At 37.2% G+C, this 16,554-nt stretch overlaps 1 protein-coding gene across 1 annotated transcript; it reads left to right on the top strand.

The window, feature by feature from the left end:
- Nucleotides 1-5,707: 5,707 nt before the first annotated feature.
- Nucleotides 5,708-11,804, top strand: LOC18586699 (uncharacterized). Its single transcript, XM_007010210.3, has 3 exons — nucleotides 5,708-8,459; nucleotides 10,609-10,919; nucleotides 11,207-11,804. Exons 1-3 carry the CDS (start codon nucleotides 6,202-6,204, stop codon nucleotides 11,572-11,574), a joined length of 2,937 nt encoding a protein of 978 aa, XP_007010272.3. The 5' UTR covers nucleotides 5,708-6,201; the 3' UTR covers nucleotides 11,575-11,804.
- Nucleotides 11,805-16,554: the final 4,750 nt, after the last annotated feature.

Here is a 16,554-nt window from a genome sequence, read left to right as displayed (position 1 = left end):
ATTTATTGATTTCTTGCCCAATTTAATTTCTAAACACATTTAACTAACTAAAACTATCAATTTAACTAAAAATCAAAACCTAAAAATTTCAATTTCTCTCTCCTAGAATTTCGTCCAGCCCTTGATATCACTTTTTGATCTCTCTCCTCAAGCATGCTAAATGGAAATAAAGGCATAGGAAAGGTAGGAATCAAGATAAAATCGAAAAATCTTACCGTTAGACGCGTAAACGGTCGAAAACCGCGAATTTCTCTTTGAATTTTCTTGTTTCTCTTTGGTTTTTCTTTTCTTCTTCCTTTCCTCTATATTTCCTCTGTTTTTCTTCCTTATGGCCGGCCAGCACTCAAAATTTGGGTTTAAATGGCTGACTTTTCATTAAAATAATATTATTTCATTAAAAAATGCCATGTGTCACTTTCCCATTGGCCCATTTTTAAAATTTCATCCATTTGTTTCCAAATTTTCACCATACACTTGTCTCATATATTCATAGCTTAGATAAAATTCTCAGACTCATCCAAAGTCTCGGTGGAGTAATTTTTGCAATTTACACTTTTGCCCCCGTAAAAGTCAAAAATTACATTTTTGTCCCAAAAATTGAAAAATTGTCCATAGACATATTTTTCACCCCTTATACTCATACCATTCTCCAATTTGTCAAATTTGATCTAAATTCTCTCAAAATCTCAAATTTTGTCCGTGGGTGGCAAAATTACGATTTTGCCCCTACACTCCAAAAATCACCAGAATTAAACTTTTTCACTTCCTATCATTAAATTATACTCCAAATAGTTAATCTTGGTCAAAAATTTCACTCCATGATCAAATTATTATCTTAGGTGGCAAAATGACGATTTTGCCCTTGAATATCAAAATTTCTAATTTTACCCCAAATGAACCCTCGAACTCCGAACAATCATTTTTAGTCATTCATGAACTATAAAATATTAAATTTCATCCTACAATTCCTATTTGAACTAGTTCGAGGTTAAATCAACTCAAGTGTACCGTTAGGTACGATATCGGGTTTCATCTTTTCTTATGTGCTTTCCTAGCATAATAACATGCTACTCAGTGCATGTATGTCATGACATGTATTTATAGGGTTGGGTTTTACACTAGGAGAGTCCCGAAAAATTTACAAAAGTCGGTATTGTACCTAGAGGTACAACAAAGTTTATTTAATCCTCGAACTAGATCAAATAGGAATTTTAAGGTGAGATTAAGAGTTTCACAGTTCATGGATGACATAAAATGGTAATTTTGCCACCTCATGGGCAAAATTGTAATTTTCCACCTCCAGGATATTTTTTCCAGCACATGGTCTTCCTTTGTCTTCATCTTTGACCCTTGACTAAACATGTGGTGGAGATAAAATGTTTAAATTTTTAAAATTTTAAAAACGAGCCAATGACATGATGCCATGTGTCATGCCTTTATTAATTTATTATTTTCCTTTTTAAAAGGCACAAAATCAGCCCATCTTCTACCCCATGGCCGGCCAAACCAGCAAGAAGAGAGAGAAAACAAAAACAAAACCCTAGAGAGAGGAAATCAAAGAAAAAGTGTGAATTTTCAAGGAAATTAAGTGAAAAATGTGAGTTTTTTCTATTAAGCTTGAGTTTTCTTATTCCCAAGCATTTCTCTTTATTTTCCATGATTAAATTACATGTTTTCATGATGAATTCAATTCTGAAAAAAATGGGTTAGGAGAGAGAAAGTTGTTGGATTTATTTGATTTTAATTTATGTTAGTGTTTTTAGTTAGTTTAGCATATTTAGAAACAAAACAATAAGAAAAGAATTTATTTTCTCCCCCAACCATTAATGGCTGAATTTACCATGTAGTGAGTGAGGATGAGTTTGATTTTATTCTAGGAGAATTGGTTAAGGAATGATGAATTATGAGCCTAGAAAAATAATGGGAATTTTCGGAGCAAAAATACGAATTTTTACCCACTAGGGGTATTTTCGTAATTTGCTGTTGGGACTGATAATTTGCACCACACTGAGGGACATTAAGTTAATTTGGGTGCAATTGAGGTATAGAAACTGAAAAGAATTAAATTGGAGTTTAAACGGACCCGTTAGGAATTTAATCGGGTGATAAGACGAATTAGGCCAATACCGGGTTTAGATAGTTACCAGTGCATTTTTGCATTCCATATCATGCATTGGTAGTCTAAATTAGTTTAATTTTGATTTAGTACCAACTTGGTGAAACTCTCGATTTTGTACTGTGTCAAGGTGGTGAGTCCTCCGATAAAGGCAAGGAAATTGCATCCGAGGACCAGTAGACAGAGTGCTTCGAAAGTCTGCATTCTAGACATTGTGAGTAAACTTACTATCATTTTAATTATCTAGGGTGGTTTTTAAATGCTTTCATGAATTCTATGGAAAAAGGAATTTAAAAAGATAAATTTTCATGTTTTATGAATAAATGAGTTTCAATGAAATTAAATTATAAATTGTTTTGAAATTAATAGTGATTTTGAAAAATAGAGTACACGGAGACTGTTAATTGTGGCAATTTGATTGTTTAAATTAACTAGCTTATGATAAATCGAGCATGATTGGCTAGTTGGCAATTTATTGAAATGCGAATTGTTTGGTTACCTTGAAAAACTACGAATTACAAAATTGCCATATCATGTTATTGAGTTTTATTATATGGTGGATTATATATTAATTAATCACTGCAGTAGGGGGTTTCTGTGGACCAGCCTTTTAGAGGGGCACGGTAAACCCCATTATATTCTTACCTCGAACGGAGAGGCGCGTAGGGTATCTCCTGGGGTAAAGTTTAGGGTTCACTTCACGCTAGACTACCACGTGAGGGGGAACTCAGCCAACGCCAAGGAACGGCTATGTTTTCAAAAAAAAAAACTTGATTTATGTGAAATGTGAATTTTAATAGCCTTGGCGGTCTCGGTAGGATGCCTCGGCCAAGGTGTCCCCGAGAATGGATTTATGGCACAAGCCTAGATTTTTATGAGATTCATAAGCTTCTTTACGTGTTTTGAACAAAATATGTTCTAATGCTATAACCCAGTTTATGATGATTTACTTTATTGTCTCCATGTACTCAACTCTAGATGTTTATGATGATGTTTGTTTACTCATTGGGATTTTATAATCTCACCACCCTCCTTTCCACCCATTTCAGGTTCAGTATAGACTGTAGATAGCTTATCTCATCGAGGACTACAGTGGGATCTGCATTTTCCAAACCGTAGGTTCACAGTCCTCTTTACTTTTGTTTATTCGGGGGCACTCTTGTTATTGTAAATTAAATTAAATATTTTGGCTTATTGTATTTAAGAATGTATAAATTTATTTAACTTTTACGTTATAAAAATTATTCACGTATAACTCTATAAATATTGTTTTATAAGAAAATAGAATATTTTACTTAATATTTCTTTTATTTTCTTATTATATTCAAATAACCATAATTTTGTTTTAAATGAAGATTTTAGACTTTTAAACTCATTTTGAATATGAATTGTGTGTTTTGTACTTGTATATTACGTTTTAGCCAGTTTTAAAATTTTTGAGAAAAATGACCAAAATACCCTTGTGAGACGAAAAATTAATATTTTATTTGTTTAAAGTTGGAAACAACTTAAAATATTTTAGAACACGATATTTGACAATGGTTGCTCACAAGGGAACAGAGAAACTGATAGTAAAGCCTTGCGAGATTTCGGGTTGAAATTTCGGGCAATAAGTGTCTACCGGGACACTGCGACGGTTGTCACGGGCTCGAGGGGAGTACCGGGTCGTGACACTTTTATTGTGTTCAATCAAGCCCTTATATTTTTATTTTGAGTTAAATAAATTTTTATACTTTTATTTTGAGTCAAATGATCCCTTATGACTAGTTATTAATTTAGTCAAAATGTCATTTATCATTTTATATTGTGTGGCGCTAACATGATATACTAACATATCATAATTGATAATGATGTGAAAATTGACATATCATAATTGATGATGACGTGGCATACTAATTTGATATTATAACATGATCATATGATTTTTTTTACCCTCTATATTGACTTCATGTCAGTGTCATATTGATATAAAATGATAAGTGATATTTTGACTAATGATAATTAGTTAATCATTAATCATAAGAGTTTATTTTACTCAAAATATAAGTATAAGAGTTTAATTGAAAGTAAATAAAAGAATAAAGATTTTTTAAAATTTTTTTACATAATTTAAGAATTTATTTGAATATTATACCTAAAAAAATCATAAAAACTCTAATAATTGAAAGCATGGATTTGGGGATGTCCGGGCCGGCTTTCAAAACAATATAGGCCCACGGTTGCAGTCCACACCTGCAGTGCTCCCTGATGCAATCCCGCAGCTGCTGTCCACGCAGATTTATTCCCAGTCACATATAGAAATCCGTTAGATCCCAATTCCAACACGTACACTAGAGTTGGCCCAAGCGTATTCACGTTCCCAATCCTATCTCATAGGAAAATATGCAACTCTTTCACCCTTTCAAAACCAAACTCCTGAACCCACCACAATTCTATTCAAAAACTTGTAAAAAATAAACCTCTCTTTCTTTCTTTCCTTTTTTTTTAAAATTTTTATTCACTAAACATCTTTCTTATATTCTTTACTTTATTATTATTATTATTAATTTTTATATGTAATTCTATAAAAACTTTCCTACAATTTTAATGCACTGGCCAAATAATATTTTTGTTATATATTTTGAATCTTCATTCCGAGTTTGCAAATAATATAAATTAAATAACAATTAAATTAAATAAATTAATAAATACAAAAGAGGTTAACCCTATACGCATGGCAAAGGAGGGAGCCCATACCTTCTCTGGGCCTAGTAAACCCAAGTTGCTTGGTAACAGGGAAGGAGCCCACTGCCTGGTCCAAGATCAGTGAACACCAACAGAAGCAAGCCTGCTTCTGTCTCCCAGACTCAAGCCCAACAAACTCCCCTCCTTTCAGCTTGAAACGCCCCGTTTGGTGTTTTTTATGCCCCCCTTTGTCCCTCTTCTGGCCAGCTAGCCTTTTTCCTTTTCTTTCTCTTTATATTTTCTTTGGGTTTTGAATCTGGTTTAATATTACTTTGCCTTTGTTATTTGATCTGTTTTTCTATCTTAATTAAACTCAATAGAATCAAAAGATCCAACTATCTCAACATTTGACTCATTAATTAATGAACTATTTCTTATTTAAAAAATAAAATTCAAATCTCCTTCTTCTAATTTTTTTTTTAAAAAACCCCCAAATATATTGATTTTTGAATTTTAGGCACCCTGCACACTTAATAAGAGATAATTGAGAAACCCAAACAAAGCCCTTAAAATACTCAATTGCATGTATACCATCAATATATAGAAGTAAAAAAAATAATGATAAATAAAATTAAAATATAAGTAGTGTCTATATTTATGAGGAGTTCAACCTCTAAAATGACCTATTAAAATAAATAGGTTCCCAAGGCACATATTCTCGCCTATATTCTCTCGCCAACTTTTCTTGACAGTCTCTCATCAAGTTTTCAAAGTTGAAAACGTCTTGGGCAAGTCATCACGGATCCTACCGGATCGACTCGGCCCATGAACGAAGCTATTGATCCTAGGCATCAGAACCATTGGGCTTGGTAACGTAGCGTGCGATTTGAGTACAAGAATTGTTGGCACGACGCACTGATGATTTAAATCACCACCATTCACGCAATAATTAATCATAAAAAAGAAGGAAAAAAAAGCACCCAACCGAATCACAATCCACAGAGCAGAAAGCAAACCTCTTCACTGCTTTGTTTCTCGTCCTTGACTTCCCACTTTCTGCACCAAATGTAAGATCGGATCATCCTATTATATAGCAAAAGAAAAATCTATTCACCAGAAACTTTATCGAGAGAAATTTCCAAACAAAGGCTTTCAGACCAATCCATGGGTTCTTTCAATCCAATGCAACACAAGGTTTGATCTCTCTCCTTTTTATTTCTCTCAAAGAACCAAAAATCTTTTCTGGGTTTTCTTAGATTTGCCTTTGAAATCCACGGCTAAGTCTATTTTGGTGATCTTCCAAGCTTCACGCTTACTGGGTTTTTAGGATTTACAAATTTGGTTCATAAATTTGATCAAGAAATTAGGGCTGTTGCTCGATTTCTAAATATACAAGGTTATAGTTTTTGATAACTGGAACGATGCAATCTAGAAGAGATGAGGAGTATAGGAAACTATCTCCGACTGTTAAGTTGCGTAGTCAACACATGGCTGCTGCTGAAGCGGGTCATCAAGACGCCCATCCGAATGCGCGTCATGAGGTGATAAATAATCAGTCTCCTCAACCTCGTGGACGGGGGAGTTATAGTCCTAATACTCTAGATGCGTTTAGGAGAGGGGGTTTGGTTAGGGAGCGAATGAGCAGATCGATGGATGGGAGGGATTCTTATGGTCGGCATTTGAGTGGTGGTAGCACCGAAAGGGTGCGATCAAGATCACCCCCATATGAGCAAATGCGTAAAAGGTCTCATTATGATGAGGGAGTTGTCAATAGAAAATATGATTATGTTGAGCCAGTTGGTTTTGATGATAATACAAACTCTAGAGTAAGGAGTGTTTACACGTATGATCATGGTACTTCTAGGACCTGCAAAGAGAAGGACTATATGGAAAACAGAGTTGCAGGTGTTGATGGGCATGTAACGATGGATCAGAAATTAGCCCCACTGGAAGATTTTGCATTAAGAGGGTCACATCGGTTGCCACAAGATCTGGATCCAAGATTGAATTATGCAGAAACTAGTGGACAATTACCATTGTCCTCACGAGGTATGGATGTAGGTCAATATGAGCAAGAAAAAGTTCGGCATCGGGAACCTATACCTTCAAATAAGATGATGAATATGGAGTCTTACAGAGAAGATAAATCCATGTTCCATTCACAGAATGTTGCATATAGTATGGCGGTAACATCTCACTCCAAGGAGTTCATGGGCACCTCTCAGCTTAAGGACTTTGCTGGCACATCTCCTGGTATCCCTAAGAGTGGGTTTCTGCGTTCCTATCAGGATGATGCACCGTTGCCTGTTTCTGAAGAGTATCCTAGGATCAGTGGCAAGCTCACAGAACCTGTGGGATATAATAAATATGACCAAAGGCCACTTATAGCTTCTGTGAGAGATCCGGAAACTACTAGAAGGGATATGACAATACATCAACAAGTGGCAAATAGTCCAAGCAGGGCGGAGTATGAGGATTACCTTTACAGAAAACCTAGGGCAATAGCAAGTAATAATCATGGGTATCCAGCTGATGGCATAAAAAGGATGATGCCTTCTCAATCTGGAGTTAGCTATGAACATGCTTCAATTGATTACGGTCATAGAGACATGCCAAAACCAAATATTTTGCACTGTGTTGTAGACAGGATTGATAATACCAATGATTCTTGTGGAAATTTGAGAAAGGGTGTCATATGGGATAATCATGCTTTGCAAAAACAGATAAATTCAGACTATATTGATATGAGCAGTTCATATGCATCAATGCAAGGTGGGGAATATTTGGGTTCAGAGCACACCCATGTTAAGTTTGGAAGAAGGCTACCGCAAGAATATGAAATGTCACATCTGGATGCATTGCATGATCGTCAAGTATCAAATTTGAGATCTGATAATGGTTTTGGTAAAGGAGCAGGTCCAGATTTTCGGAAAGAAAGATTGAAAGATTCTTCTGCAAACTATGATGCAGAGCAATGCAGACTTGGTCTAAGAGCACAGAGAATGGAGGAAGAGCTTGACATGCATTCAGATAGGATCTTTAAGAGGAAGTACCTTATGGAGGAAGATGTTAATAGGCCCAGTTCTGAAACTATTGTATCTAGCAAATTGCATGCACCTGGAGACTTTGGCGGTCCCTATGTCCGTGAGGAGCAGATTGATGAAGATATAATTGGTTTACATGCATCTAGGACTAAAGGATATGGCCACAATGAATATAGACAGGTTGGAAGGACATATGATGGGCGAGACCATTGTGGAGATTTGGCATCGGATGACTGGTTTACATCCCAAGATTCTCTGGCACATTCAGAAAGGGTTCCAGTCAGATATTACAAAAATAGTGGTAAATTTATTAGGGGAAATCCTAGAGCTGGTTCGTTTGTCTCGCATACCTCACACCACAATGACAGACGAAGTAATCTGTACAAACAAAACAAAGTTAGGAAAAGAAATGATGATTATGATGAGTATGTAAATGCAAATGATGATGACATGACAGAAGATTTGGTGAATCATGCAGAGGCTGAGCTGTCTGAGGATTCAGAAGAATTTAAGCAATTGGTACATGAAGCATTCTTAAAGTACTCTAAAAAGTTAAATTTGAACCAGTCTGTTCGTAGAAGATACAAGGAGCAAGGGCATGCTGGTAGTTTGTTCTGCATCGTATGTGGCAGAAGGTCTGTTTTCTTTTCTATGACATGCATTTTAAAAAGGGGCCCATATTTTCATGCATTTGTTTGTTCGAATGAGGAGTTCGTAGAGCTGCAATCAAGTACGAACCGGCCGTAAAGGTTTTATCGTTTGGTCTTTCTAGGACTTTCTTATGGTGCTTGAACTTTTTGGAAACCAACAATCTCATTACTATTATTTAGTTGTTTAATTTCTGAAAGGTGGATTGCACTCTGAAATGAAATTCAGTTTTTTTTTCAATTCTGGCCATATAGTTTTTGGGTTAAATGGTAAGTAGGGTCACACAATGGATTGTCAGAGTGAAATTTGTTTCAGGGCTCAAGATAAAATCATATTCTTCTCAGCAGTAATATGCTGACGTAAGTAGATTACTTAATGGAAATGGCCCTAGTACTAATGGTTTATTAACAATTTGCAGGTTTTGTGTAGTGAGCCAACAAGTGAATCCAACTTCGTAATTTAAATTGTTGACTCCATGAGACCTTAGATATGATAATTGTTTTTGTGTACTACTCAAAGAAGAAGAATAGAGAGGAAAAGTGCAGAACATTTTAATTGTTTTGAATTTTGGGTTTGTGGCCCAAAAATTGCTGATAGGGCTAGCATGTTGACTGTGATGGGATTGAGGCTTCTAGTTTCAGCAATCTAAGTTCCATAACCTTTGATATGGAAGTGTATCCACAGAGGTTGGAGATTTTCGGCTTTGGATGACATTTGCCTATAAAAGTGAGCGTGCTGCTGAAAATTGGTTGATCATGACGTGTCAAGTGGAGAAAATATAAGGATTTTATAAGTGTGCTAATATGGAGAATCATGTGGACTTTATTGTGGATACAACTTTTAGCATTCCTTGCTCATTATTGACTGACTTTTGAGAAACAGCTGCTTGGCTTTCAGCGGAATAGGCATTTAGGATGTTTAGGTTGAGCCATCTCATACTCATTCTCCTTAAGAAGCCTGTTATGCTGTTAAGGAGCAAGGCTAGGACCCTGGTGTCTGATAGAGGGGTTTTAGTAGTCTTAATGTCAGACCTACTAGAATGTTGATTACAAATTTCAATAGGTAATTTGATAAAAACTTGAGTCGTGATCTATTTGTCTGTGGCAGATGCATGGTATTTGAGCCACTGGCAGTCGATTGTACTTCTACTGACTTTTTATATGGAGGTCCATGGTGCAGCAGGTCTAAATGTTGGTGTAGACAGGCAAATCAGAGAGAGTAACATAAAAGCCACATGGTCTGTCAAATATGCTAGAGGTCAAACTATTTGAATTTTGTTAACAACTTTGTTAAAAACATTTATTATATTGTTTTGCTGTAGTTTTAAACTGTGATTTCTTGTAGCAAGATAAGTGTTTATCTTAATTATCTGTCTGGTGTCTGGCCAAGATTCTGATTGGATCAGGAGGTTGTATCAGTGAAGTGCCATTTTCTTTCACTGTTTGTGGACGAAGATTCTCTTTTGGCACAAACTGTTTTTCTGAGGTTTTGTTGTTAATATGTTCGTGAAAAATAACTCTCTCTGTGTGTGTTTGTTATCTGTTTTTAAGTCTTTTTTGTTAATAAGAGCTTTTGCATATGCAGTCTACTCTTTTGAAAGGAAAGTCAGGTTATAGTAAAATGTGATGTTTTGCTTGATTAGAGATATCCTTTGGTTTTTCACTTTTCACTCTTTGTTTATCCTAGCCTTACTTTGTCGATGATATGGTCCTCTATATATAAGGAAAATCTTTTGAAAAATGGCCTATACCCCTGTTGGATACAACCATGTCTGACTCTTGAGCCTGGGTTGAGCAACATAGGATATGTTAAGGTAGGTCACATTTTGATCGAAGGTGAGGTTGGGTTCTGGAGCACCATTTTCTACTTTAGTCCCAGTGACTGCAGAACAAATGGTTTGAGGTATACTGGATGGGTTAATTTATATTCTTGATTTTGATTTGAATCTCTGACAAGGATACTGGTTGTTTATCTTCTTTATGTACCTGATAAATTTTTAATGGCTGTGAGAGCATGAATATTTGTGAACAAATTTAAAGATTAATAATTCTTTGAATCAATATCTTCCAAAAATTTAATACTATGATGATTCTTCCCATCTACCTCTCTGTTATTCTTACATCTGTGCTCTTACAGTTACTCAAAGGAGTTCATGGACACCCAACGCTTGGTAACTCATGCCTTCATGTCTCACAAGGTTGGCTTGAGAGCACAGCACTTGGGTCTTCACAAAGCAATATGTGTTTTGCTGGGGTGGGACAGCATAGCACCTCCTGACACTGTAACATGGGTTCCCCATATCTTGCCTGAAGCTGAAGCTTTGGCTCAGAAGGAGGATTTGGTTCTCTGGCCTCCAATTGTCGTCATCCACAATATTTCCATGGCAAACAACGATCCTCAAGAACAGAAAGTTGTTCCGATCGAAGGTGTTCAGGCTTTTTTAAGAGGTGAGTAGTTGGCTGACAATATTAACAAATAAAAATGATAGACAGAATTGTTTAAGAATGACAGAAGATAATCATAAAAAATAAGTTATGAGTTGAATCAGGTTGCCATTGTGCACTTTGAATAATTGGAATTAATCATGATGTTAAAAGTTTTCTACTTATTGGTGAATGTGAAGGACTTTCTTTGACCAGAAGACAAGACTGATAATTTATTTTTTTCATATGTTGTCCTTTCTTTTTTTCTTTTTTTTTTGTCCTTCCTCTTGTTGGTTCTTGACTGATGACAGATAAAGGCTTTATTGGGGGAAAAATCACTGTGTGCCTAGGGAGGCCTGCAGATCAAAGCATTATGGTGGTGAAGTTCTTGGGCACTTTTACCGGACTGGCAATGGCAGAGCGTCTTCATAAGTATTTTGTTGGGCAGGATCGAGGGAGAGTGGATTTTCAGCAAATAACATCAAATAATGGAAAAAGCAGCGTGGGAGAAATGCAAATACAGGTTGACAAGTTGGAGGAGCAGCTTCTCTATGGTTATATGGCAATTGCAGAGGACTTGGACAAACTTGATTTCCATAACAGGAAATGGAGTCTGATAAAGAGCAAGAAGGAGATTCAGGACTTGGCAAATGATCCTGTTAAAATTGATGAGAGGTAGCCGTTTAACAAATGCCGAGGGTAGTGCTGTTGTTAGATCTAAATTGCCTTTTATTTTATTTTATTTTTTTTTGTAAAAGACTGGCAGGAACCTTATCTTATCCTAGAATGAATATTTGTGTCTAAAACAATAGTGTGACTTAATTACTACCCATATTATCTGCAAGCTTTGTAATCCTACAAGTATTAATGTAAACAGATGATAAAAGTGCAACACTTTTCACTATATAACTATTTTTGTTGGTGTTTATGTTGCCTTTCTAATGCTTAAAATCCAGGATGATGGTCTAACCTTACCTGCCTCCATAAAAGGCTAAATGCTTGTTTTCTGCTTCCCTGAGGGCCAAAGGGGGAGCAGGGATAAGAGGAGATGCATCCCCAACCCTTTCACATGCCTTGGTTTATTCTCAGTCTCAACCTTCCTTCGAGAATAGATTACCTGCAATATGGGTTTCATTGGTAATTCATAAGGGATTTTTATTTGTTTTATGCTCCTTAATTGTTTTGGCATCCAATTTTACATAAAACCTTGTCATGCTAGCAAATAGGGCAAGGGGGAAAGTGTTGTTCACCCTATCAAGTTTTGCTATTAGATATCCTTTCAAACACAGCCATGGTTACACTCTAATAGTAACTTGTCTCTATTTTTATAGCTTACTTATTAGGGAAAGTTTTTTTTAACCTTTAAAAATAATGTGTTTTTGAAAATATGCTTTCAGATAATTTTAACTGTTTTTAATCACTAGAATAGATTTTGAGGCAAAAATGCCCTTAATGAGCCATTTTCGTTGACACGTACTCTTAAACAGGCAGAAAATAGAAAAATAAATATGCAAAGAATTTACGAACATCTAATTTTATGCAAAACATCCATTATTTTTTTCGCGAAGTTTGTGCAAAATAAAATAATGTTGCATGAGATGGTTTTTCAGATATTTCGAACATGGCAATCAGATAATAGGAGAAGAGTGATATTAAACTGAATGAGAAACCAATCATGATGAATCGAAAGCTTGGAGAATGATGTGAAACCAGAAATACCTGATACGGTGGTGAATCGAAAAGAGAAAGATGTGAATCCGAAGCAGGAAATGGTCGTGCTACAACAGGCCATACGTGACACGTCTGTGTGACGGTAGGGTTTAGAGTTTGTGAAACGGCATGGTGAGAATGTGTGACATGACATGATAGGAATGTGTGACATGTCATAGTGAGAATATGTGATACGGCTATAACACGGCAGGGTATAGAGTTTGTGACACGACATGGTGGGAATATGTGACATGTCATGGTGAGAATATGTAACACAATTGTGACATGACAGGGTTTAGAGTGTGTTACACGCCATGGAGGGAATCTGTGACACGACAGGGTGATAATGTGTGAGACAGCACGGTGAGAATATGTGACACGGGTGTGACACGACAGGGTTTAGAGTGTGTGATAGGCCATGGTCAGAATGTGTGACACGGCATGGCTTGAACATGTGAAACACCATGGGTTGAATATGTGACATGCCATGGTCTGAAAGAAGGCGGGCAAATAACGAGGAAACCGTTTGGACTTCCACTGAATGAATGAAATGACTATAAAATACCATTTCATTTTAATTAAATATTTTTATGAAATTGCAAACATCTGTGTGAAGGAAGTAAGAGAGTTTCATTCATTCCTTATTCCAAAAGGTAGCAGAGAGTTCAACTTCGTTCTTTGCAAGCTTAACTACATCACAGCAATAATGTCAGTTATCAGTAAAGAGGTCAATCAGTCTAAAATTAAAACTTTCTTCTGTTTGTTGATTTTTTGCTGGGTTGGTTTGATATGTTGGTGTTTTTTGCAATTGTTATGCTTTGCTTAAATTGTTTTCTTCCTAGTTTTTTGGTCGTACCAAAATGTTGAAGGGGGTCCACATCTGCATATGGCATGTTGTGGGTTTACTAGTTTTTTGGGTTTTTAGTGTGTCACGGCTGCATATGGCATGCTGTGGGTTAACTAGTTTTTTGGGTTTTTAGCGTGTCACGGCTATTCGTGGCGTGTTGTGGGTTAACGGGTTTTTTGGGTTTTTAACGTGTCACGGTTGTTTGTGGCGTGTTGTGGGTTAACTGGTTTTTTTGGTTTTTAGTGTATCACAACTGGTTTTTTGGGTTTTTAGTGTGTCACGGCTGCATATGGCATGTTGTGGGTTAACTGGTTTTTTAGGTTTTTAGCGTGTCACGACTGCATATGGGGTATTGTGGGTTAACTGATTTTTTGGCTTTTTAGCATGTCACGGTTGTTCGTGTAACAAGTTAGTAATTACAGTGATTGGCGTGTCACGAGACGCCATGGTTGGTGTGTCACAAGATGCCATGGTTGGTGTGTCACGACATTGATATGCATGGTGTGTCATGTCATTTGACTTGATATGCATATCATGTAACAACATTTTACTTGATATGCATGGCGTGTAACAATATTTATTTCTTTCTTCAGTATACCTTGTTGCACATTATGGGTTAACTCACTCTTGCATGTGTGCCATGTTTTGCATATGCAATCCCAATATGAGGATCTTACTAGTTTGCTTCTTATGCCGAGGGAGAAATGGGCGTTCAATATCGCTGTCAACACCCACTGTAAGTGGTCGCAACTGCATTACATCAACAACACTCTCTAAGAGAAAGGGGAGTACGATGCAGTCAAGCGTACATGTTTCAGAATGCTATTGGACGTATATCCACAAGGCTACTTTTGCGCTGGTTTCCTACATAACATCATGATTCGTCGAATCAATGAAAGAGAGTCAATAGAGCACGAGCTATGGTTTGCCATTGGCAAGAGCAAGGTGTGGATATCAAAGCAGGAGTTCTGTCTTATCACTGAACTGAAGTTTAGTCCAATGCCCGATTTGTTCAAACGACCGTATGAGGTTTTGTGGACAAAATTCATGCGAGTACTGGAATGGGCAGCAGAGCGTTAAGCTGCAGGAGTTGCTTGACACGTTCCGCGGAGGCAACTTTCATCGACCAAGCGATGCGACCAAGATGGCACTTGTTTTGATTGCGAATAACATTTTATTTGGTCAATACTATCGTAGACAAGTGATGCCTTGGCTATTGTTATTGGTGGAGGACATCGACGCTTAAAATGCCTTCCCATGGGGTCACTATGTTTGGAGGCTAACCGAGGACTACCTTTTGAAGGGGTCAAAGTGCTTGCCTCAAACTTGCAAAAGGCTACTCGTTTACGCTACAACATTTATGGATTCACGTGGGTGATACAGGTATTGTCACGTAAATGTTATCAGTTTCCTTTTGACATAAAAATTTATGGTTGCACTCGTTTATCATTTACAGTCTGATAATGTTACATTTCACTTGTAGTTTTGGGCATGGAAGCAATTCCTGCCTTCTAAAAAATAGTTGCCCCCTATGCTCCGAAGGACAACGTCTATCCACGTATATGCAAATGGCAATGCAATCAGAAGCTGAAAGACTTCTATAAAGCAATTAAGAAGTTGGAGTCATCTCAGCATGTGAGTGAACAGCTACTAATTTCTACTGTGCATTTGTATAATAATTTTTCCTAAAATTTAATCGCAATCGCTATTTTCCAATTGTGGGCAATCGAAACCTTGGAGCCCACCCTGAATGAGGCCAGCTGGGAGTATTTTGTGGACATTGATGTCCCGTTATCTGAGGGCACATGGAGGATCGGGTGGACTAGGGCTTAGGTGCGAGGCAAAAGAGGAGAAACTTAAAGGAGAAAAGAGCCACTGGTGCCATGAAACGGAGGCACAAAGTCGTTGCTTTAGTGGATGAGCTGTCGGGCCCTAAGTTGATGGAAGAAGGGGATGACCATGGCAATGACAATGAACAGCCGGTAAGGACGGTTCTAACGGTTTGTGTTCAACAATTCCATATGTGATTATCGAATAACATATCTGTATTTGTAGTTGGACCATGCGATGACATCTCTTCAACCATCGAGAGGTCTTCTTCAGACGCATAATGCTAACAAGCCACTGGTAAGATCTGTTGTAACGGTTTGTGTTCAACATTTCTACATATGTTTATCGAGTAACATAGTAATTTCTGTCATTGCAGTTGAGGGAGGTAATGGCAGCTACTCAACCACCGATCGGTCCTGCTCAACCGCACAGTGGTAACGAGCAGCCGATAAGGATATGAAAATTCTAACGAGTAATGTTCAACAATTCGATATATGATTATTGAATAACACAGTATTATATGTTATTGCAGTTGACCCATTCGATTAGAGTCAATGACTAAGCAGTCACGAAGTGTCAGCTACGACGGATCATGCATCGGCATAAAAAAGACATGTCGGAGCTGAAGGTTTCAATTCAGTCATTGACTCTAGCAATGTAGACATTTGAGGATCGTGTCGTTGCTCGGATTCTAGAGGGTCTGAAATCACAAGTACATTATTCTATCTTCGCTCATATATTGGTCGTTTACGTTTAATAGGTGTAGTTCTATTTTTTGTTCTCGGTTTATGGTTTGTGGTATTTTATGAGCTAACGGATTTTCCCATTTGTCTCGTTCTATAGGGCGGTCCTTCATTTCATGATGTTGGTGAGGACCACGATGATGCTGATGATGGGCAGCATGATGAACCTGGTATTCACATTCACGATGACATTATTGGTGCTGACGAAGATGATGTTGTGGCAGGAGATGTGACCCTTCAATCAGATGATGTTGAAGGAGACCATGTTCTTGAGGCTGATTTGGTTATCGATGCATCTGCGAGAGGGTAGGGGGACCTTCACTCGGTCATGGCTAAAATAGAGCATCTTCTTGAGGCCGACGCATTAGTCGAGGCAACAGTAAGAGGGATGGGAACCTTGCATCACTTCAGGCTGAAGGGGACCATCTTCCTCATAGCACTCCTGAAGCCAGCAGGTCACGATTGTCATCACCAGAGTCGTCTGATGTCCATCATCATGCAGCACAAATTTCAAACCCAATTGAGCGGG

This window comes from Theobroma cacao, chromosome 10, assembly GCF_053813885.1.
Source record: "Theobroma cacao isolate CCN51 chromosome 10, ASM5381388v1, whole genome shotgun sequence".
Classification (NCBI taxonomy): domain Eukaryota; kingdom Viridiplantae; phylum Streptophyta; class Magnoliopsida; order Malvales; family Malvaceae; genus Theobroma; species Theobroma cacao.
Note: the sequence above shows the minus strand (reverse complement) of the source record. Positions and strands in the feature narration are given on the sequence as shown.